General features: G+C 41.9%; 1 protein-coding gene across 6 annotated transcripts in view; it reads left to right on the forward strand.

Annotated features, from left to right (window-relative positions):
* The window catches only part of PRDM10 (PR/SET domain 10), a 76,648-nt gene that overhangs the window by 37,412 nt on the left and 17,634 nt on the right, over positions 1 to 21,602 (forward strand). For all 6 annotated transcript variants that reach the window (XM_050921555.1, XM_050921554.1, XM_050921551.1 and 3 more), the window contains 5 exons: positions 3,967 to 4,197; positions 15,526 to 15,873; positions 17,829 to 17,984; positions 19,807 to 19,986; positions 21,146 to 21,256. In XM_050921555.1, coding sequence (XP_050777512.1) covers positions 3,967 to 4,197; positions 15,526 to 15,873; positions 17,829 to 17,984; positions 19,807 to 19,986; positions 21,146 to 21,256 — 1,026 coding nt within the window. The remainder of the gene's footprint in view (positions 1 to 3,966; positions 4,198 to 15,525; positions 15,874 to 17,828; positions 17,985 to 19,806; positions 19,987 to 21,145; positions 21,257 to 21,602) is intronic.

Raw genomic sequence — 21,602 nt, forward strand, 5'->3', positions numbered from 1 at the left:
AAACAAAAATAGATCTGCGAATAGGGTGCTTGATTTCAAAAGGGCAAACTTTAAAAAATTAAGGGAATTAGTCAGGGAAGTTGAGTGGGCTGCAGAACTCAAGAATCTGAATATGGAGGAGGTTTGGAATTACTTTAAGTCAAAGTTGCAGGAGCTTTTAACAGAAAGCCTACAAGGAATGGAAGAAGGAGTGGATCAGCAAGGAAAGCTCTCTCTTAGATATCAGAAACTTTAAGGATAAAGTGAAACCTGCCAAAAGCCAGGCAGAGTTGGACCTTGAAAAGAAATTTAAAACCAGTAGTAAAAGGTTCACTAGCCATTTAAATAAAAAGAAAACAAGAAAGGAAGAAGTGGACAGCTGAGCATTGAGGACGGGGTAGAGACTAAAGATAATCTAGGCATGGGCCCATCCCTAAATGAATACTTTGCCTCAGTTTTTAATAAGGGTAATGAGGCGCTTGTAGGTAGTGGGAGGGTGGCTAGTGAAAGCAAGGATATGGAAGTTGAAACTACCACATCAGAAATGGAAGCCACACTCAAGCAATTTAGTGGGACCAAATCCAGGTCCCTGATAATCTCCATCCAAGAATATTTAAGAAACTGGAATACGAAATTGCAAACCCAATAGTAATGATTCTTAATGACTCCATAATCTCAGGGATTGTAATCTATGACTGGAGAACGGCAAATAAAGTATCTATATTTATGAAAGGAAAAAAATATGTTCTGGGAAACTATAGGCTTGTTTGTTTGACCCCTATTGCGTGCCAGATCTTAGAACATATTTTGAAAGATAGAGTAATTAAAGGTAGCTGTAAATGGCAATTGGGATAAAGTACATCATAGGTTTTAGAAAGATAGATTGTGCTAGACCAGTCTGATCTTTTTCTCTGAGAAGATAACTGATTTTCTAGACAAAGGAAATGCAGATCTAATTTGCCTGGATTTCAGTAAAGCATTTAGTACAGTTCCACAGTGGAAACTATTAGTTAGATTGGAGAAGATGGGGATTAATATGAGAACTGAAAGGTTAGTAAGGAACTGGTTAAAGGGGAGACTACAGTGAGTCATACTGAAAGATGAACTGTCAGCCTGGTTGGAGGTTTTTAGTGGAGATGAAATTTAATAAGTCAAAGTGAAAGGTCATGAATTTATGGAATAACAACAAGAATTTTTGCTGTAAACTGGGAATTTACCAGTTGGAAGTGGCAGAGGAGAAAAAAGAACAGGGTATATTGGTCGATCACAAGATGACTATGAGCTGTCAATGTGATGTAGCCATGAAAAAGGCTAATGCAATCCTAGGATGCATGAGGCGAGGTATTTCCATTAGAGACAGGAAAGTGTTATTACCATTGTACAAGGCACTGTTGAGACTGGAATACTGTGTGCAATTCTAGTCTCCTGCGTTTAAGGAAGATTAATTAAAATTGGAACAGGTGCAGAGAAGGGCTTCTGGAAGATGATCAGAAAAATGGAGAATCTGCCTTACAGGAGAAGACTTAAGGAACTTGGCTTGTTTAGCCTAACAAAATGAAGGCTGAGGGGAAACACGATTGCTCTCTATAAATACATCAGAGGGATAAACACCAGAGAGGGAAAGTAGTTATTTAAGTTAAGGGTCCGCGTTGGCACAAGAACAAATGGATATAAACTGGCCATCAACAAGTGTAGGTTTGAAATGAAGCAAAGGTTTCTAACCATCAGAGGAATGAAGTTTTGGAAGAACATTCAAAGGGAAGAGGGAGGGCAAAAAACCTAACTTTTGTCAGACAGAGTGTGATAAATTTGTGGAGGGAATGGTATAATGAGGTTGCCTACAATGGCATGCAGCCTATCCACAGGCGCTATTAGCACATACAGTAAAACCCTGTTTATCCGACCTTCCATTATCCAGCTCTCCTTATCAACTGAACAACCAGCACAGAAGGTCCAGAAGCAGGCAATCTCTCCTGTGGCAGCCCTGCACTTTCCCATTATCCAGATTATCTGAATTTTTGATTATCCGATCTGGCTCTGGTTCCAATTAGATCGCGTAAATGGGATTCTGCTGTATCTGCAACAGCTGGACATGGGACACTAGAAAAGGAGTGTTCTGAGTTACTACAGCAAATTCTTTCCCAGATGTCTGGCTGGTGGGCCTTGCCCACATGCTCCAGGTCTAACTGATCACAATATTTGGGGTCGGGAAGGAATTTTCCCTTAGGTCAGATTGGCAGAGATCCTGGGGGCTTTTTGCTTTCCTCTGCAGCATGGGGCAGGGGTCATTTGCTGGTTTGCTTTGTAACTTGAAGTCTTTAAATCATGATTTGAGGATTTCAGTAGCTCAGCTAGAGGTAATGGGCCTGTTGCAGGAGTCACTGGGTGAGATTCTATCACCTGTGATGTTCAGGAGGGCAAATTAGATAATCATGATGGTCCCTTCTTGCCTTAAAGTCTATGAGTCTAAGTCTGTCATCTGGCACAACTCTACTTGTCTTAGCAGACAAGGCTCAAGGTGGTATGGCCACAGATAAATATAATTAAGTAGGGCCAAAGGATAGAAATGCTACTACATTCTACAACAGGCACCTTGTGAACACTGCGGCATGTCAACTCTGAATGCCATAGGAACGCACTGTGTACATCACTGCTGGGGAGGAGAGACGGACATGGTGTAGCACAGCATGTCATTTAGGAGGCTCTCAAACTCTGCAGCCACTATAGCTGTGGTAGGGTTGGAGAGTTCTTGTTACACTGAGAAGCACAGTGGAAGAGACCTGATGCCCTCCTGACTCACATTGACTCAACTCAGTGCTGTGTATTATCCACTGCTTAAATGAATGGCCTTACCCAGCCTTTCATAGATGTTAAAGTCAGAAGGGACTATCATCATTATCTAGTCTGACTTCCTGCACAGAACTTCAACCAGGAATTCCTCATCAAGTTCAGCAGTTTGTGGGAATTTACCAACCAAACCAAGATTTGAACCTTGGATCCTCAGATTAAAAGTCTCCCCTGACTGAGCATTCAGTCTGGCTGCATTTCTCCTTGCAGCGCTCTCTTTCTCCTCCCCCTACTGCTGAGCTTTGCCAGGACACCTCTTGTGCTTAGATGCCCTTGGCTCCCCATTCCATGGCTTTCATCTCACTCAAATCTCACTAGTTGTTTTGTAAGCAGTTAATATAACAATTATTTTTCTTAAGGTATTGGAATCTTCCATCCCAGAATATTTATTGAAATTTGTCAGGGAGGAGAATGTGGGGTTTGGGGTTTCAGGCATTCTGCTTCTCAATCCCAACATCCCCTCCTCTTCTGAACTGGTCTAGTGAACAGAAAAGCAGCTCTGCTGTGTAACAAATGTAAATTCAACACACAGTTTGGTTTTGCTGCTGCCTAGAGAGGTGGAGACTGGGAGTCAGATATGAAAATAAACAGAACACAATTTTATGTCCTAGTGTCTTACTCCCAGCTTCACCGCTCCTATTAGTTTGCTGGATCGGGCAAACTTTGAACATGAAAACATCATAAGATTTCAATTCACTTGACAATTAACTTGCACGAGAGAGAAACCCTCTGTATTTCCCCTGAGGCCCCATCTACACTAGGATTTTCCCTTAAAATTTCCCACTATGGCTAACAGGTTCATCTCCCTTGGTGATAGCAATGGTAGGGCTCTAATGTTGCTAGGCCACCTGTGGTTTAACCCCTGTGTCATAAACAGGCTTGGATAATATGGTGGTTAGAACATGGGCTCCCACCCGCAGCACCAGCTACACTACTGCTCCCAATGTTGTTACCACTGATGGAGCTGAACTGCTGTCAGCAATGGGAAATTTTAAAGGAAAAAGGCTAGTTCAAGCCAATGTAAGGAGTGTGATCATTTTACAGTGTGCAGAAATCCAACCACCTGCCAGTTGAGTATTATTAGAGTCTTTCTTGCTGGGTGAGGGAAATAATCACTGGCTGTGTGATTTGCGATTTCAGGACTTGCTGAATTTTTCCTGCAAGGGGCAGTTTGATGAGGCTGGACAAGCCACACTGAATGGGCTGGAACAGCAGGAGCAGACCCCAGTGCCGCCAGAGACACAGTCGGCACTGGATCAACAACCAGAAGGCCATCCAATGCAACTCCAGCAGCAGCAACATGATGAAAGCCCGGTGCCTACGCAGAGCACCATGACAGCAGATGACATGCGGCGAGCAAAGCGCATTCGGGTAAGTGAAGATGATGGTGGCCCATGCCCTCTCCTGCGCTCTCACTTTGCTTTAGCCAGTGGAAGCCTTGGTTGGCCAGTCAGGTGGCAGCTGGTCTTTTTCTCCAGTGTGGTGTCCGTCTTCAAATCCCAAAGACAGCATCTTACGCTCAGAAAACTCCCTCTCTCAGAAAGGAAGACAAATCTAATACAAAGAGTTAGTGTGTCATGAGATGCTAGTGAGATTTGGTCACTAGTTGGAGCTGATTCAATTCCAGCACAATAATTCCTTCATAGAAACATAGTCCATCCAAGTTGGCAGGTAGGAGCGCTCTGGACAGCCGGCCAAATCATGATGCTGTGGCATGGATTAATGGCCTCTTCAGAGCACCATCTGCGTGTCTCGCAGATTTGTTGGCTTTAGAAGTCATTGCCAAAGAGGCATTGTGTCCATTCATTCCTATGATGATGAAGATGAAGATTTTTAATGATAAAATTATTTCTTGGAGTAGGAAACCTTCTCCATTTATGAGGGTAAAAGCCTGTGCTGAGAACTTTACTTTCCAACAGTAACCACTTTGAACCTGTGCTTTGTGGCAGCTGAGAAAGCTGCTTTTTCCACTTTGTGTGGGAGGGAAATGATTCAGGCTAATAATCCTCCAAGCCATGTAATTGTGAGATCGGTTTATTTAGCCTAAAATCTTTTTTTCCCCTCCTCCATGTGTAAAATTTTGATTACAGAAGGAGACAGCTGCAAACAAGTTGAGACTTCATTTTTAGGGGATGAGAGAGAGAAAGAGAGAGAGGATTAAAAAAGGAGACAATGAATGATTCTTATGGGGGACATTGAGCCAGACTTTACTCTCAGCATACACCAATGTATATATGACAGCACTGATGGTGTTACTTAACAGATACAGTGACTTAACTAAAAGTAGAATTTGGCCGAGTCACACTAAAAATGCATGAGTGTGAAACTTATTAAATGCTTGGCATCTACGAGCCACTGTTCTGTGAAGTGGTCTTTCTTTTGATCTTCCTCTCTGTTGAAAACACTAGACTAGTAATGGTGTGTTTATGTAAGGCCAGGGGCGACTCCAGGCACCAGCACAGCAAGCGTGTGCCTGGGGTGGCAAGTTGCTGGGGGGCGGCCTGCTGGTCGCTGTAAGGGTGGCAATTCTGCAGCGGGTACGCAGAAATGCTGCCAAATCTGCGTGACCGTGCTTGGGGTGGCAAAAAACATAGAGCCGCCCCTGGTAAGGCCACCAGACAGCTGTAATCCAAGAACACTGGGAACATGGCTGGTAGGAGCAGACAGTGGTGGTCAAACTATTATCGAGTAAGGAGCCAGCTGCTGAAGCTCTGACAATAAATAGCATTGGACCACTTCCCCAGTGTGTCTTGATTCATTTTGCATAAGATAGTACAACTTCTGTCCTAAAAGGTGCAATCGTGGGTGTGATGGGGAGAGGTGTTTCATTGGATTTCTTTAATTACTGGGTTTAAAAAAGATCTGAAGGTCTCACTCTTGGTTTGGAGGTAACGGGGAAGAGATTGACTTGGTTTGTCTCATGCATTAGCCTGTTTCCTGGAAACTTGAGTTTGGGTCACAAGTGAGATGAGTGTGGTGGTTATTTATTCCTCAGTGACATGTTTGCATCACAGATCTCCTCCCTCAGCTCCCCTTGCAGATTGGCATATTTGACAACCCTTGATTAGCAGAATCTAGAGATGTTGGTTCTTCAAAGCAGAGGTTTTTCAACTCAAGGGGGCATTGGAAGAACTGCATATGGGATGGTTGCATAGAGCCTGCCTAGGTTATGTTAGACTGTGAGCAGTTGTCATTCGACCTTAGATTTTAACCATGAAAATTCACACAGTACTGTGACAGTTTGTCAGAACTTACTCTTCCAATGTGTGCGTGCAATTCACTGCACCCTGTTATCACAGTATGTGGCTAGGAAATGTCATAAACCACCAAAGGGAATGGTTTCAAATATGTAAAACATCATTTATTTTTAAAGAGCAGGTACAAAATTTGTGGCTACCCATTGGGACCTGGACCTAGGTAGCTGTAAGTCACCCAGATTACATAGATTGGATTTCTTACTCAACAGCAATAATTTGGCACTTGTCTTGACCTGATAGTTGAGAAACTATACAAGAGACATGAAAGTAATTTCATTTTCATAAGCTTGATGAACCTCTTCTACCTTTCTAAGAAAGGAATAAAGCATGAGGTGATGGTAGGACTGCCCCTCTTCAGGCAAACAATTCCAGTCAAAGATTTAAAAGAAATAATTATCATGAAGAGGCCTTGTGTGATTTTTCCAAGCCTTTATTAGGCACAAACCTCAGTTTTACTATGTCTCCTTCTGTTGCACTCTGAAATTAAACATAAAAAGGTATCCTGGAGTATGAGTAGAATTAAAAAAATAAAATAAAGCTTTTACATATGTTCAGACATTTGCATCCTAGATATAACTGAGGGTGCCTTGTTCAATGAATTGACGTTCTTTAGAAATGACACAATTCTTTGGTATCTGCAACAAAGGGGAGCAATATTCTTTGTATTTTAAATAACAAAAAATGACTTCTGCATTACAATACACAGTAATAATAAACTAACTCTTAATGGACGTTCACATGTGTACCATTGCATTAGCGTTTATATCGTCCTGTAGCATGCAGCCTCTTGAGAAAAGCATAGTAACATAAACCTATGCGTATGCAAGGCTGACAATGTGTCCAGTAGAGGGCAGTATGCATGTAGGACTTGATCCAGCCCTCTTGTTAGTCAATGGAAAGATTTCCATTGGGTTTCAGTGGGGGCTGGATCAGGTCCACACTGAAGGAAGTACATAGATATATCTGTCACTTCTCTCTTGGGTTTCTTGTTTACAGCTCTGGCACTGATTTGCCTTTGCAGTTCTAGAACTTGTTGCCTGAAGTAGACATCATCTTTTTGAATGTATTCCATGAAGTAAATAATTCTCTTGAGACATATTCTGTTTCATTTACTCACATGATCACATGGCGAAGATACAAAGCTGTCATAACACAGTGTTACAACAATCAATATAAATATAAGGCTTGCATGGAAAGCACCTGTCAAGATGAGGACCATCCTCCATGTTTTGGGAAGGTACAAATCTACATAACAAGAAGGCTACTATTTTTAGGCTTTAAGTCAGAGGGAATGGCTTAATGGTTTAAATTTCTAGTTTGAAACACTGAGATTCACTGGAACAATAGGTTCAAATCCTGGTAGGGTCAACACATGCCTTCTTCTGTAGAGTTCATGGAGTTTATTCTGCGGGAGACTTGAGATCAGACCTTAAACACTGAGGTCCTGCCTTGTTTTATGTGGACACTAAAGATCCTATGGGACACTTTTTTTGTAAGAGTAGAGTGTGACAGACTGACAATATATTGGACAAACCTTATGGAATTAAGATAAACTTTACTGAATGAATTTAAACCTTATTGAATTAGGTTTAATACCTTCGGGGTCCATTGTATTAAAAATGCACTTTTTTATGTGTCATCGTGGAATCGCATGTAACTCCTCGAGGAGGAAGGGGATGCAAATATAATTCCTCCGGTTGTCAGCTCTTTGAAGCTCCCCCCTGGAAAGGTTCGGATATACTAGTTCACACTGGATTTTTCAGGGACCAACAGACAAAGTAACAACTTTTGGATAATTAGCCTGGTTTTACGTAGGCCCAGGGCTTTCTTCCTGATCCCATAACTAGATCGGACCCCTAGCCCACAGGAGGTCCTAATCCTCAGGGAAGGGCTGGAAGAACTGGGCCTAATGAGGCACCATAAGACTGAGTGCTTGTTCTGAGATGAAGCTGTGATGACCTTGAAACCTTGGTGGGATGCTGAAGGACTGCTCCTGCCAGAGCCCATTTTAGAGTTGGGGTGATCTATTAGCATGTGTGTAGGTTCATTTATTGTTTGTAATGTGTTTTGTCTGTAGTGCTCTTACCTTGAGAACAAAAGAGGCTTGCATAAAAAGAACTTTGTGGGCAGTCACACTGTTAGCTGTCTCTGAAGAGAAAGCCAGCAGGCCAGCTTGAGCAGCCTGTCTCTGTTGGGAATAACATGGTGAAGGCAGGGAACTGTTCAGCCGGGAAATAGCCTCTCAGAAGGACTGGAAATGCTGCTTCAAGAGAGGTGACAGCCAGAGGAGCCAGCGGGTGCCCTTGCTGAAACATAGGCAGAGAATACAGGTGCAGTTGCCCTGAACTGTGACATAGGGGTTTACATCATCATCTTTGGCCAAAATAAATGTTTCCTACCCACTGTTGTGCACCATCCAATGTGTTCGTTAGTTGCCACTCTCTAGATGCATTTCAAAAATGGCTGTACTTACCTAGGCTTGATCCTGAAAGTTTCTCCATGTGGATGACTCCCTGCACTCATGCAGAACAGCTTGCAGGACAGAGGTGCTGTTTCTAAAGCACAAAGGGATCCTTCAGGCTGAAAGGCACAATGGAAATGTAAGAGATTATTAAATTCTGATGAGTATCAACCAGTAGGACAGCACTTAAATCACTACCCGTTACTTGCCAGCAATCCGATCCTGGCATCCATAACCTCTTTATCTTCCCATAGCTACCACCTCTTGCCAGGCACATTTCTTTCTCACTGAGACTTTGCAGGGTTCATTCTATACTTTTTAATAAACACACTATCTGAGAAAACATGAAAGGCACAAAGACAGTGTGTTTTAAAGGTTATCTGTGATTTTCATCTCTTCACTCTTACTCACATCTTAACTCCTTGTAGGCAGTTATTAACTGAAGGGCAAATCCTGAACTCCCTGCTTAGTTCTTACTGAGGCTAAACTCCCAAAACTTCCTAAGTGAAGAATGAGCTAGGACTTCCAGATCTGGCCCTGACTGATAATGACCCACAGGAGACTGATTTCTGCCCAAGTCAAGTCTTCTGTTTTACGGTCCATTTCATAACATAAATATTTTTCTCTCCCCCAATGCTGCCTGCTCAGTTGGAGCTGCAGGTAGGTTTAGTTTTTATCCTGTGTCTACCTAATGGAACGAAACAAAGTTGCCTGCCATGTCATTTTGTGCAACCTCTGCTTAATGTCTCCAGATGGAATCTGCGTTGGTGATGGTCTTGTGTTTGTTCTTTTGTATACAGATCATGCACGAAACTGAGTGTCATCCCGATAACTATGTGTTTGTATAGTTTCGCTTAGTCCCCTTCAGACTGATCCACTGCAAGGAATTAATAATAGTTAGCTCTTTAAAAGATGTTTAAATGAATCATCCAAAACATTAAGCTGGGTATTTAATGGGCTGTCCCTTTGCGGCCTCAGAACCTGATTCAAGTCTGTCTGGTGCACCTCTGTGTACATGAGTTTGGTAGTTTGTTAGTTTTCAGTGGCTTTAGTAGTCTGGCAGAGTGTGCACCATCACAATATATTTTAAACCTTTCTGTCTAGCGCTTTTAACAGTTCCCACTTAGGAAATACCTGATATGGAGTTGCATGCAATTTGAAAGAAACATTTTGAAGTACCTTGGGTTTGACCCGCCTTAAAACTACCTTAAATTTGGTGGTCAGTCATATAGATTCATTTAAATATCTAGTTTTCTAGTAAATTAGCATTTCTTGTAATGACTATTAACAAGTATTGTGGTGATAAGGTCCATAGTAATGCCTCTAAATAAATAGTTTTTAAAAATGCAGCACTTGGTTGTTAATAAATATATTTCAACAACTACCACCACTTACGCAGGACTCCCAAATGTTCATTGTTGAAACTTTTAGGGTAAAATCCTGAACCTATTCAAGTCAAATGGGAGTTTTGTCATTGAGCCAGGATTTCACCCTGGATTCAGTAGCAATAATTAAAGACACACTGGTCAACATAAAACTAATTTATAAACAAAATATCCCTTATCTATGTTACTAATAACAACTACAGATAATACAAGTGGGATAATTTAAAAAATCAGTTATACTTTTACTATTTTCTTTTTACATACTTTGAATGTAAATGCAAAATGTTATGTATTTATTTATATTTTAAAATGTGCTCATCAAATATCTTTACGCATACTTACAGAAATAACACATTCATTAAATAAAAAAATAACATACAAAAATTGTGCACATCACTCAGTTTTGGCTGAGACTAGTCTGGTCAATATCACTTAAGTTTCCAGTCAGTTTCACTTTACTGGTTCTCATGGCATTAGCACCTTACTACAGTGTTTTGAGTTTATAATATAGTGAAAGGAGAATGTTTAAATTCAAAACTAAATGGAAAACAAACAAGCAACCGCCCCCCCTCCCAACCGTCCACAAAACCAACAACAACACTAGAGAAACATATATACTGATTTTGTAAATCCCCTTACTTTTTTCAAAATCCAAAATACAGATTTATAACTAGTTGACAATAGTGCTTTAATTAACAAACTATCTCCAGAGCAGATCTGGTAATAGTCATGATGTAATTGTACATATAGGGTAATATACAGGAAGTGCCATGCAGTATCAGTCCCAGGGTCCAGCTAGTCCAATATTCTGTCTCGAATACAATATGAGTACCAGAAGTGTCAGAGGAAGGTGTAAAAATCCCACAGATGTGAGACAATCTGCCCCTCACATTAGGTCTCATCCTTATTTCTAAGAATTAAAGATTGGCTTACACCAGCTCTATTAAACCATACAAAAAGGAAACAGGATGGATCATGGAATTGGTAGCTGGGAATCAGAACCTTTCCCGCTTCTTGATCATCTATTCAAGACCTTCTTGGTCATCAAACCTGATCAGAAGAAACTGGAGAAGGGGCTCGTCGCCATCTTATAGCTGCTTTTTGGCCTGCGTGAAATGGGTCTCAGTCCAGTTCCCAGCGAACAGGTGTTTACCTCATTATTGGTCCACACTGATTGCCTCTGCTGAGACATTCATGAATATAAGGGGAGAAAAATCTGAATCAAGATGCAGTGGGCTGCCCTGAGAGTGGAATTTTGCTCTGAAATTAAAGCCAAGCCTGACTGCTTTTCTAAAAGTCTTTGTTCATTGCTATCAAGGAAGAGCCTCATTGGCAGTGGGTGAGGAACTGGAATGGTGTAGCTATCTATAAAATCCAACAAAAGATATTACCTCCCCTATCTATGGTTATCTTAACTACAGGTAGATCTTTTGTAACACTTATGTACAACCATGCAGAGTGTGGCTTCATTGTTTCAAATTCTGCAATTAATTACACTTAGAGCTGAAAAAGGAAAAGAAAAATGATTTTTAAACTTCGAAGAGATAAACAGAGGAGAGTATAAAAGTCTCCAAAAGCCTGTTTGTAGATCCTCATCTGGGGTAATGAGCATAGCCTTTTGGACATCGATGGAGCTATGGCAGTTTATTCTGGATGAGTATCTGGCCATCTGTTTTGCCACTGTGGTAAAGTATTTGGGTTAAATACATTAAGAAACAGTACTGGAGGAGATAGAAATTTGAATTGCATCTGTCTAGACTGTTTGACTTCCTGGTAAATCCCTGTAATTAACGGAAAATTATGCATTTTTTTATTTCAAAGCACAAGTAAATTGTTATACAAACAATAGAAACATGTAAACCCAAGATTATGGGACAGATTGAAGTGCACATAGGGAGCTACACCTGCTTACTCTAGGACTGAATTTGGCCCAGTGTTTCTTAAGAGAATTGGTTTTAGCTGTTAGAGGTGGGGACTGTGAGTCAGCACTTCTGGGTTCTGTTTCTGCCCTTGTGTGACTTCGGGCAAATCACCTCACCTTCCTTTGCCTCAGTTCCTCCATCTGTAAAGGGGAGATAACAACACCTCCCAGAGACACTGTGAGGTGTAATTTCTCATATTTGCAAAGTGCCTTGAGCTCTTTGGCTAAAAAGAGGAACAAAGAGGACCCCGGGGAATTACAGACCAGTCAGCCTAACTTTGATACCTGGAAAGATACTGGAACAAATTAGTAAACAATCAGTGTCTAACCACCTGGAGGATAAGAGGGTTATAAGGAATAGCCGGCATGGATTTGTCAAGAACAAATTCCAAACCAACCTATTTTCGTTCTTTGACAGGATTACTAGGACCAGCTGTCTAGGAAGCAGTGATATATCTTGATTTTTAGTAAGGCTTTTGATACAGTCCCACATAGCATTCTCATAAGCAAACTAGGGAAATGTGGTTTATATGAAATGACTAGAAGGTGGGTGCACAACTGGTTAAAAGATCATAGTCAAAGAGTGGTTATCAATGGTTTGCTGATCAATGGGTATCAGAGGGTGCGTCTGATTTGGTCTCTCAGGGGTCAGTCCTGGGTCTGGTACTGTTCAATATTTTCATTAATGACTTGGATAATGGAGTGGAGAGTATCTTATAAAATTTGCAGATGACACCAAGCTGGGAGGAGTTGCAAGCACTTTGGAGAACAGGATCAGAATTCAAAATGACCGTGACAAATTGCAGAAAATGATCTGAAATCAACAAGATGATGAAATTCAGTAAAAACAAGTGCAGAGTATTTCACTTAGAAAGGAAAAATCAAATGCATAATGACAAAATGGGGAAAAACTGGCTAGGTGGTAGTACTGCTAAATCTGGGGGTTATAGTGCATCAGAAATTGAATATGAATCAACAACGTGATGCAGTTGCAAAAAAGGCTATTATCCTTCTGGGGTGTGTTTTTAGGTGCGTTGCATGTAAGACACTGGAGGTAATTGTCCTGCTCTACTCGGCACTGGTGAGGCCTCCCCTGAAGCATTGTGTCCAGCGCTGAGTGCAACACTAGGAAAGATGTGGACAAATTGGAGAGAGTCTAGAGGACAGCAACAAAAATGATAAAAGGTTTAGAAAAGCTGACCTCTGAGGAAAGTTTAAAAAAACGGGGCATGTTTAGTCTTGAGAAAAGAAGACTGAGGGAGGACCTCATAACAGTCTTCAAATATGTTAAGGGCTGTTATAAAGAGAACGATGATCAATTGTTCCCCATGCCTTCTGAAGGTAGGACAAGAGGTAATGGGCTTAATCTGCAATAAGGTAGATTTAGGTTTGAATTAGGGACAACTTTCTAACTACAAGGGTAGTTAAGTTCTGGAATATGGTTCCAAGGAAGGCTGTGGAATCCCCAGCACTTGAGGATTTTAAGGACAGTTTGGACAAACACCTGACAGGGATGGTCTAGGGTTATTTGGTCCCTGCCTCAGTGTAGGAGGCTGGACTTGATGACTTGATGACAACAGACGTGTTGGCGCATAAGGTGCTACAGGACTCTTTGTCACTTTTTACAGTGTAAGAGTGACTCCCAACGCCAGTGAAGTCCATTATAAGGCACTCGGGATTTCAGCTAAATTAATCACTGGTGTCGCTGAACATTCCAAAATCCTCTAATTGTGACTAGAAATTTTCCCTTGCCATGGGATGGTGTCTGAGATTACATGGGAAAAGGGAATTGTGTGTGTGTGTGTGTGTGTGTGTATGTATAGTGTTTTGTAGTTTTCTATAAACAGTTGCTGTTACATTTTGCTTTTACTGGAAAGAGTGGACGGTTTCCTCCTTTACAGTTTAGACAGTGGAGAAAACCATTCAGATTCTCTTCATGTGTCTGTAGCCCAGTACTCCAGAATAACTTCCGAGGTACCTTCTAATTCTGACAGAGCAGCTTTGAACCCTGCTTTGTCAGTATCTGCTGTTTGACACTGACTCAAGGGTAGCAGCGCATGCCAGCCAAGAAGTCCCATAAATAAAGGAGAGTGGAGATGGTTTTAACCAGGGAATTTTGTTCTCTGTTTACTCTAAAGCATGCTGATAACAAGCATGTTCAAACACAGTGACTAGCAGCATTCTTGCCTTGTTTCTCTGACTAGCATGGATGTGGATTAAAAAAAAAAAAAAACAAAAATCAGAGAAGCTGAGTGGAAAGGAGACAACAGTAAACACTGGAAGGGAGATCTTGTCTTGATGGAGTGTAAAAATTCCTTAGATTTTAATAGCACTGTGAGAGAAATTGCTGAAGCCCCAGCCCTTTTCAGTCTTCTGCACTGTAATATGGGATTTCATATTTGTTAGTGTAATCTGCTCCCATATGCACTTCCAACCAGCATAAAAAGTCCCTGGCCCCTACTGAAATGCAGGCCCACTGGGCAACCAACTATTTCCACAGGTTGCTAGTCCAGCTGTGACTGCTCCTACAGCAGACAGAGCAGAGATCAGGAGTTGAGCAGGGCTACGCTGGATTTGTCTACTTTAGAAGGCAGGAGAAGGAAAGAAACAGCAGTTATTAAATGTTATAGGAAAACTAGATCAAGGGAAAACAGACACTGAAAGAGGAGGCGAGAGAGAGAGAGAAGAAAACATATACAATAGAAAGAAAGAGAATGAAAGAAAGAAAAATGGAGTGAAGGAAAAGGGAAAGAGAAGGAAGCACGATAGCAGGAGATATATAGTAAGTTAATTTAAAAATATATATTTAATAGCATTTAATGTCTAAACATTGTAATGAATAAAAATGCAATTAATTCTTGATTAGATTTATCAAATACCTTTGTTTGGCCCACAAAGTTCCACCAAAGCTCTTACCAGAACTCTGTATGTGTTTCTCTGTTAGTGTGTTCACTTCTCTATTTCACTCACGAACACACACACAGTGTGCGTTTAAGGGTAGAATTGTGTGGGTTCCCCACAAGATATTACTTGTTGCTCTTGAAGCTGCCTATCTGGCCCTGCTGTAATGCTTTTGAAACTCCCATTCCTCTTTTTCAATAATACTGTGAAGGTTTAGGTTAGCCAGAGATCCACTTGATCCAGCCTTATTAGTTTGGGGCCATGCTAAACCACTGCTGCAGATCTCTCTGATTCTCCTTGATGCAGAAACCAACCCCCCCGAAAGCTGCAGATTCCCAGAGGCTCTCCTAACAGATAATGCATATGAGTAACTGAGAGATGCCTAAATGTGGTGGCTAATCAAATATAAATACACAGAGCCTTGTCCTGAGAAATCAGCTAGATGCCAACACCTGGAGAGGGAAGAGTGAGTTTATGTTACAGAAAAATTATGTGTCAAAATGTGTTTAGAGCAGGGCACAGGGACTCAGGACTCCTCTGAGTTCTATTCCTGGCTCTGCCGCTATCTCACTGTGTGACCTTAGGCAAGTCGTGTAACCGCTCTCTGCCTCAGTTTCGCCATCTGTAGAATGGAAATCATACATTTTTACCTCAAAGGGGTCTTTTGAGATTTAACTGCTCAATATCTTGACTCACTTACAATTGATAATACTTGTATGTAAAGTTTGTATGTGATAATAAACACTGATGTTCTTTCTTGGGTGTGTCTTTCAGAATGCTGCTCTTCAGCATCTGTTCATCCGAAAGTCCTTCCGTCCATTCAAATGCCTGCAATGTGGGAAGGCGTTCCGGGAGAAGGACAAGCTGGATCAGCACCTGCGATTCCATGGGCGGGAGGGGAACTGCCCTCTGACCTGTGACATCTGCAATAAGGGTTTTATCAACAGCGGCGCCCTGGAGAGTCACATGAAGTTCCACTTGGACCAGAAAACATATTCCTGTATTTTCTGTCCTGAGTCTTTTGACCGCTTGGACCTGCTCAAAGATCACGTGGCAGTCCACGTCAATGATGGCTATTTCACCTGCCCTACCTGTAAAAAGCGCTTTCCTGATTTTATCCAGGTGAGTGCCGTGCTGACCACATGGCTTCCAGGTCTTTGGCACGTGTAATGCTTCTCAGTACTGTTTCCATTCAGGCCAGCTTATGCTGTAAGTCTGTATGCTCTTACAAGCTAAGAAGGATTAGTTTGTGGATGGGAAAACTGACAGCATTGCAGGAAGTGGTAACATTCATTTTGTAGATGGCACTTTTCCCTCTCGATCAGTAGTGACCCAATACCTCAGCATGGTGTAGTGTGGTTGGTGCAGTGTTTTGGACAACATGAAACAGCATTCTTGATCGTTCATGGTTGTTCGAGATGCATTGCACAACAGGTTTTTCCCTCTTCCTGGATGCAGCAGACATCAGAATGTACCCTTGACCCTAACTGCTAAACTTACATATTAAAATGCATTATATATTTAAAATCCCATGGCTTTTTTTGGCAAGTGTAATGATGTTGACTCCAGGGCAGTAATTCCAGAGCATTTCAGTATGTTCTGCTTCCATAAATTTCTCCTGTAGTTGAATATATTCCGCTTCATTTCCACATTCCGTACAAGTAGCTGCGTTTGAGAGGTGGGTGATATAACTCCTTTGTGCAGTTTGTGGGGTCCTTCAAGATGAAAGACATTACAGAAATTTTAGAGTACTGTTTTCTTGCTTGGTGAGAAAAATGTAAACCTAGCTTACATACATTCATTAAACTTAACATGAATGAAGAAGATGACATACATCTCACTAAGGTACCAGGACCTGAGACTAAACATGGAAATCCAGTTTCAAGTCAAGTGATAAATCCAGGAACTGATAGGCATTATCCAAAAGTTCAAAGAAGAAAAGATGTGGGGGGGATTATTAATACAATCCTCCACCACAAAATAATCCAGCCTCTTTTAACATGGAGCAGAAAAAAAAATAAGCTAGTTACCTAAGCTATGACCATCTCCCCCATCAATTTTCCAGTTAAACTGATCTAGTAAGGGAAAAGTTCCCAAATTCTTTCCACTTTTTCATATGCTGCTGTATGAATTATTAGGTCCAGTCACTCCTGCAATTAATAATCAGAAATCATGGTCTACTTCTCTGAGTAATTATTGTTGTGCAGATATAGATACCAAGTGGCTCCATGGTGCAGAAGGAAAATAAGAATTGTGTCAAAGACCCTGTTCTTTTCAGTGCCAGGATTTGGAATTCCAAGCCTTACTAGCTGTTTTATTAAAGATCTTGCTGTGCACCTGATGAGGCAGAGGACATTCCTAAAACATGCAAAGGAAACTGCATTCAGGAAGGTGTTCAAAATGAATCGCTCCCTACGTTCCATGCATTCTGTAACTGCCACCTAATTGTTTCTGATCAAAAGGAATTAATCTATGTTCTCAAATTTCCTTCAAATGAAAGAAAGAGAGGGAATGAGCATCAGCTGACTGTGTGACTCGAAGATGTTGGTCTAGTAAAACCATTGCCACTACATCAGCCATCCTTTTTTATTGTCTTTAAAATACCCAGTCATGCAATTGCAGGTGCCTTCGAGAATCATTCCTAGGGATATCAGAGTGTCCATGCAGATCTGTAACAAGGATTATGAGGATTCATTCATTATGCTGTTAGCATCTGTTAAGCTATCAGGACCCCAAGTATTCTGATAAACCACGTCTTTCACGCTGAAGAATTGAGGTTTCCCTAGGACAGACTAGAGAACTCTTAAAAACTCTTTTGGCACATCTCCACGTCTCCCAGATGTGCAGGAGAATAGGATTCCAAAGCACCACTAGGGAACTGCTTTGTCTAATGTTTTCTTGGAAACTGTTATTCAAGGCTGTTCAGTTTCTTGTGCTGATGGATTCTATCCGAAGAACAGAGCTTCAGTAGTAACCAAGTCTCCCCCTGGTGTTCTGAGAGCTGCTGTGATGGTTCCATGGTCTGTTTGCTCCATATCTTGAGTGCCCTGAGTTTTCTCTGTGGTCTTCACTGCCAGGTGAAGAAGCATGTGCGCAGCTTCCATTCGGAAAAGATTTACCAGTGTACGGAATGCGACAAGGCTTTCTGCCGTCCCGACAAGCTGCGGCTCCACATGCTGCGACACTCGGACCGCAAGGACTTCCTATGCTCCACCTGTGGCAAGCAATTCAAGGTAACGAATCTAATGGGCTGTGGTGTTCCCAAAGCGATACTGGAACAGCATTTTCTCCCTCCTTTGTCAGCAAGATTGTCCTCCCAGAAACAGAAGCAATCAGCACCTATAGACATGCTAGGTTGGCAAGCAGATTGCATGCACTGTTCCATGCAGTGTGTGTGCTGCAGCATATGTTTTTGCCTTACTCTCTCTAGCCTGAGCAAACAATTCAGCTCTTGCTTATAATAAGCTTGTTAACACCAACGGGCAGGTCCATTCTCCTTCCATCCGCTTGTAGAGTCAATTTGTTGGATAGTGTTCCTGCAAAGTGCCACCAACATTGTGCTTCCCATTACTTGGTTTAGAAAATCTTTTTTACTGAGATCAGTGGACTAATATCCCAGACAAGCCACGAGAAATAAGTTATAAGTGGCTATGGAGATCTGATCCTAACGTTACAACTCTAAGTACAGAACAGAGGGAATTAAACTGCTGTAGAGATTTTTAAAGGGACTGTTTGAAACTGAACTGGACCGAAGGGGAGCAAAAATCTAATAAACACGTGTGAGAGTTTTCTGGTAAGATCCACACTACAATAGTGTTCTAAGTTTGGTCACCACAGCATGAAACTATAAGATGCTTCAGCCTCTGAAAAGTTAAGAAGAGTAGCACAATGTGATCACAGCATCAAACTAGAAGGACAAATGAAACAATGGCATTCATGCTGCCTAGAGAAAGGGTTATTTAGAGGAAAAGTGACAGAAATACTCTGCTCATGGGGGGAAGTATTGTGTAATGGGCTCTGCCCAAGAGTTGGGACTCCAGACTTCCATTACCAGCTGTGATCTTGGCTTATTGTGCGGCGTTGGGCAGGTCACTTTAATCTCTCTAGGCCTCAGTTTCCCCATCTGTAAAATGGGTGTAATAATATAGCCCCCTATAATGCCTCAGGAGGATAACAATGCCTGTAAAACATTTTGAGATGACAGCTGCTGCAAAAGTGCAAAATGTTACTATGTTGTTATAATTATAAAGCCTTTCACAGCATGGATAACATCAGCCCTAGTAGCTATTGTTACCATAATGCAGAGTGCAGGACAGAGGTGCATAAACGGAAAGGCTTGGGTGGAAAAAATGTACCACGACAGTGGGCCACCTAGTGAGATCATTTTGAAGTAGGACTCCCACTGAAGTCGGGAAGATAACTAAGAATGGATGCATGTGTATCTTTGCATTGAACAGAGCCAACTGCAGCTGCCCTGTTTTTTTCCCCTTGTGTTTGGCATGTGTTTGTGAAAAATGCCATAATTCAGGCCTGAGACCTCTGCCCAGATATAGCCAGTGGAGGTGCAAGCCTCGTCTCTGCCTTTGAGAGACTTTTTCTAGAGGTTGGGGGCGGGGGCGGGCTTGGCCTCTGCTGCTTAGTCAGCAGCTGGGCTCTACCATCAAGGGTTACATTTCGTGCCAACTTGTAGTCATGGGAACCCTTTGCCACTGGGAACTAGACTGAGACCCACCAGCTCATCTCTCGGAGACCAGTGAATTAGCATTAGTCAGGTAACTGCTTTCAGTGCCTGCCAGCCATAAACTTAGAAATGAAAGGTTCTGTAGCTTCTTACTGATCCAGTTCTCCAGTCAGCTTCTTTAATAATGAAGGTGCAGCCCACAGAAGCAAAAGTTCCCAGCATGCCGTGCTCCATCCATATCGTAGCAGCCTGCTCCACGTTGGAGATGACAGTTCCAAGAATGGACCTATCTGTGGTATGCATTTTGGCCACCCCTTTAACAAACAAATGCTGTAAAATTGATTTTTTTCCTCTCTGACTGTTGTCCTAAACAGAGGAAAGACAAGCTCCGGGAGCACATGCAAAGGATGCATAATCCAGAAAGAGAAGCTAAGAAAGCTGATCGAATCAGCCGCTCCAAAACCTTCAAGCCTCGGATAGCTTCCACCGACTACGAAAGCTTCATGTTCAAATGCCGACTGTGCATGATGGGCTTCCGGAGGAGAGGCATGTTGGTTAGTGTCCTGATGCTCTTGAGATCTCTGCCAATGAGCTTTTGTCAATTAGGAATGATTTGCTACATAAGATAGCTTTGTATTTAGCTTTAGTGAATAGTAAAGAAATGCCTGTAGATTTCAGGTGATTAGAACAGAGGAATGCTGAGAAAGAACTGCAGGAATTGTAGTTCTTACAAAGGGTCCTCTTTTTGTTTCTTTCCTTTCTTTTTTAGCTGTCCCCATGGTGTATAAGCATTGTGATGCATAATACAACCATCATAGTGCTGTCTGGGCACCAAGTTTGAGATTAGTAACACAATTGCATAGTCCAGATGGGACAGGGAGGCTCCACTGCTCAGTTTCCAGATGTTCCTCTATTATTTACTAGGAAGTTTGCTTTGTTCCTCTGTTCCCACTACTGTTTCTCTCTCTTTTCTCGTTTTTGGCTCCTTCCTGTGAGGGACCTCACCAGCCTTTGCTGCTGAGGGAAAGCTTGTGCAAACACATCTTTATTGCACACCACAGGGGCTCAGGGTGGTTGTGATCTCTGCTAATAAAGAGTTACACAGCCAGGGGGCTTCTGATGATAACACCTTGTTCCCAGCCCTCTGGGTTTGAGCCTCTTCTCATCTTATGTGGATCAGGCATGCACATTCTAGTATCTGCCCCACAAGAAATAAAATTCCACTTCGGGAAACCGTCCCTGTGAGATTAGTGGGGAAGGATGCTCAGTGCATTGGGAACCTTGGTATACACACAAACTGTAGTGCTGCCTGGAGCCAGCAAATTCTGGAGTAATGCGAAAAATCAGTCTGAATCAGACCCCCGCCTGGGTGTTCCATGGCACTGGCTCAAACAAAATTAAACTAGTGTATATCAGGAACATTCACCAAAGGAAATTTGTATGAGTATATTGTTGCTTTTTCCAATAGCAAGCCTTTCAGCCACAGAAACTGAAAATGGGATGCAGGGTGACTAGGTTCACTTTCAGTAACTGACCACAATGGATGTGAACCCCAGTGCCATCAGATGAGCTGGGTGTGTGTGTTCTGGTTAGCACTGTTTTGGTGGGGCACTGCACTGGCGAATCCATACTCCCCGTGACCAACAGTAGAGTCCATTGTTTAGCTTCCAGCTGTAACATACTCTCTTATTCTGATTTGTTTCTTTCTCTTAGGTGAATCATTTATCAAAGCGACATCCAGACATGAAAATAGAGGAGGTGCCAGAGCTAACATTGCCCATCATCAAACCCAACAGAGATTACTTCTGTCAGTACTGTGATAAGGTGTGTAAGGAAGTCACCAATCAAAGCAACAAGGAGTCCAGTGGCGCTATAAAGACTAACGAATTTATTTGGGCATAAGCTTTTGTGGGTAAAAAACCCACTTCTTCAGATGTATGGAGTGAAAATTACAGATACAGGCATAAATATACTGGCACATGAAGAGAGAAGGAAGTTATCTTACAAGTGGAGAACCAGTGTTGACAAGGCCAATTCAGTCAGGGTGGATGTGGTCCTCTCCCAATAATTGATGGGGAGGTGTCAATACCAAGAGAGGGAAAATTGCTTTTGCTATTCAAGCCCAAATTAATAGTGTTAAGTTTGCAAATTAATTGTAGCTCTGCAATTT

Source organism: Gopherus flavomarginatus, chromosome 13 (genome assembly GCF_025201925.1).
Source record: "Gopherus flavomarginatus isolate rGopFla2 chromosome 13, rGopFla2.mat.asm, whole genome shotgun sequence".
In the NCBI taxonomy this organism is placed as follows: Eukaryota; Metazoa; Chordata; order Testudines; family Testudinidae; genus Gopherus; species Gopherus flavomarginatus.